The sequence below is a fragment of the Melospiza melodia genome, unplaced genomic scaffold (assembly GCF_035770615.1).
Source record: "Melospiza melodia melodia isolate bMelMel2 unplaced genomic scaffold, bMelMel2.pri scaffold_99, whole genome shotgun sequence".
In the NCBI taxonomy this organism is placed as follows: Eukaryota; Metazoa; Chordata; class Aves; order Passeriformes; family Passerellidae; genus Melospiza; species Melospiza melodia.
In genome coordinates, this window is record NW_026948807.1 from 76,987 (window position 1) to 80,081 (window position 3,095).

Below are 3,095 nucleotides of genomic sequence, written 5' to 3' on the forward strand. Positions count from 1 at the left end.
GCTGCTGGCATTGCTGAGGGGCTCTCTGCAATGGCAGTTCCAGCTGCAGGGCCAGGCCCAGCCCTTGGGCTCCTCCTGTGCAGGCTGAGCACAGCAATGGGGTGTCCTAGCTCCCTGTGCTCGGGGAGCTCTGGGCAGGGCAGCCTGGGAGGCTGGAAATGAGCCCACTGTCCTGACTCTGGGAAAGGCAGGAGCCACTTTGTGTGCCAGGGATCCTCTGCTCTCAGCAGTGTCTCCTGGCTGTCCAGGCTAACGCAGGAGTGGATCTCAGAAAGTTGCAAGTGCAGGGCAGCTGGAATAGGAGAGAGGGACAGAGCAGGTCCCCTCAGTGCACACTAAGACTTAGACAATCCTTCTGCCTCCCTGGACTCTCTGTTCTCCCGTGGTGCAGCAGAATTTTTCATTCTGCCTTCTGTTATCCCCATCCCTTCACCCAGGCAGCTCTTCTGCTTTAGGGTAACATTCTTTATCCAAGTCCAAACAGCAGGACTGGCCCCTGCTCTCACTGTTGCCCTGCACTGACTTGGGATCAGGGCTGACTCTCAGCTGTCCTGCAGGTCAAGGTCCAGCTCCTCACACAACATTGGCCAGCAGCAATCAGGTCTCCAGCAACAAAAGTGAAGGAAGATCTCTGAGACATGGACAGGGCGAGGTGCTCTCGCCCTGTCCGTGTGGGTGGAAAGGGTCTATGAGAAAAGGCTTTGACTTTTCTGAGACAAATCTCCCCTCAATTATCACTGTCATTCCTTCTTCAAAAGGTTCCAATGTCCAGAGGCAGCAAATGTCCAACAGCAGCTCCATCAGCCACTTCCTCCTGCTGGCATTGGCAGACACGCGGCAGCTGCAGCTCCTGCACTTCTGCCTCTTGCTGGGCATCTCCCTGGCTGCCCTCCTGGCCAACAGCCTCATCATCAGCGCCGTAGCCTGCGGCCACCACCTGCACACGCCCATGTTCTTCTTCCTGCTCAACCTGGCCCTCAGCGACCTGGGCTCCATCTGCACCACTGTCCCCAAAGCCATGCACAATTCTCTCTGGGACACCAGGGACATCTCCTACTCAGGAGGTGCTGCTCAGGTTTTCTTCTTTCTTTTCTTTATCACAGCAGAGTTTTCCCTCCTGACCGTCATGTGTTATGACCACTACGTGTCCATCTGCAAACCCCTGCACTATGGGACCCTCCTGGGCAGCAGAGCTTGTGCCCACATGGCAGCAGCTGCCTGGGCCAGTGGCTTTCTCACTGCTCTGCTGCACACAGCCAATACATTTTCCCTGCCCCTGTGCCATGGGAATGTCCTGGGCCAGTTCTTCTGTGAAATTCCACACATCCTCAAGCTCTCCTTCTCACACTCCACCTTCAGAAAAATTGGGATTTCATTGCTTGCTGTCAGTTTAGCCTTTGGTTGTTTTCTGTGCATTGTTTTCTCCTATGTGCAGATCCTCAGGGCTGTGTTGAGGATTCCCTCTGTGCAGGGACGGCACAAAGCCTTTTCCACCTGCCTCCCTCACCTGGCCGTGGTCTCCCTGTTCCTCAGCACTGCAGGTTTTGCTTACATGAAACCACTTTCGGTCTCTTCCCCAGCCTTGGATCTGGCAGTGTCAGTTCTGTACTCGGTGGTGCCTCCAGCCCTGAACCCCCTCATTTACAGCCTGAGGAACCAGGAGCTCAAGGCAGCGGTGTGGACACTGGTGACTGGACAGTTTCAGAAACATTAAACTTCTTGCCATTTTCTGCAAGTCATTGTAATATGAGTAATCTGTAAAAATTCTTTTTCTTTTTGGTTGTGAGTGTTTTTTCCCTTTGTTTTAGTCCATTAATCTTGTTCACAAAATAGAACCCTTGTTTGTGCCATTTCTTAGTTTTGTCTCTTGCTGTGGCCCCAAACTGTGTCAGTGAGGAGCTGTGCTCCAGTGGCTTTCAATGAACTAAAGGATCTCCCAGCAAAGTTTTCACCGGAGATCCCCTTTTGTTTTCTCTGGAGCTGCAGCATAAATGTCTGTGTGCAGAGCTGGGGGCAGATCAGTGCTGGCACAGAAGCCCTGCACCTGCTGGCCACACCATTCCTCATCCAGGCCAGGAGCCATTGGCCTTCTTGCCCAACTGGGCACACTGCTGCCTCATGCCCAGCCTGCTGTCCATCAGTCCCTGCAGGTCCCTTTCTGCCTGGCTGCTCTCCAGCCACTCTGTCCCCAGCCTGTAGTGCTGCAGGGGTTGTTGTGGCCAAAGTGCAGGACCTGGCACTTGGACTTGTTCAACCTCACCTTGTTGGATTTGGGCCCTGGATCCAGCCTGTCCAGGGCCCGCTGCAGAGCCCTCCTACCCTCCAGCAGATCCACACTCACACCCAGTTTGGTGTCATCTGCAAATTTGCTGATCTTGGACACAATCCCCTCATCCAGACCATTCCATGCAGGCATTGAAATCCACACTGGCTTTCTCTGAACCCTCGGCCATCCTGTGGGTGCCCTGTGATGGAACTCAAGGGGATCTGTTCCATAACCTTGCCAGGCACCCAGGTCAGGCTGACAGGCCTGGAGTTCCCCAGATCCCCCTTCCAGCCCTTTTTGGGGATGGGCTTACACTGGCACCTCCAGTCCTCTGGGACCTCCCTGCTGAGCCAGGACTGATGGTAAATGATGGAGAGCAGCTTGGGGAGCTCACCCACAGCTCCCTCATCCCCCTGGGATGGATCTCATCTGCTCCCAGAGACACCTGTGAGCATGGGAGTGGCTCAGCATGTGCCCAGCTGCTTCCTCCTGGATAACAGGGGGCTGTTCTGCTGCCTCTGACCATCTAATGCTCAGGAGAACACTTGTCCTGAGGAAGACCTGTCTTATTTTTGACAATTGAGATACACAAAGTGTTAAGCAGCTCAGCCTTCTCCTTATCCTTAGTTACTCTATTCCCCAGAGCATCCACTATTGAGTAGGGGTTCTCCTTATTCCTCCTTTTGCTATTAGTTTATTTATAAAGGTTTTTCTTTATTTCTTTTTGCAGAAGTGGCCAGGTGAAGCTCTAATTGAGCTTTCATCTCTCCACTTTTCTTTGTGCATGACCAAACAACATCCTTAAACACTTCCTGATTTGCCTGACCTA

At 53.2% G+C, this 3,095-nt stretch overlaps 1 protein-coding gene across 1 annotated transcript; it reads left to right on the plus strand.

Moving 5' to 3' along the window:
- Window positions 1-781: 781 nt before the first annotated feature.
- LOC134414045 (olfactory receptor 14J1-like) lies at window positions 782-1,714 on the plus strand. Its single transcript, XM_063148042.1, has one exon. It carries the CDS (start codon window positions 782-784, stop codon window positions 1,712-1,714), a length of 933 nt encoding a protein of 310 aa, XP_063004112.1.
- Window positions 1,715-3,095: the final 1,381 nt, after the last annotated feature.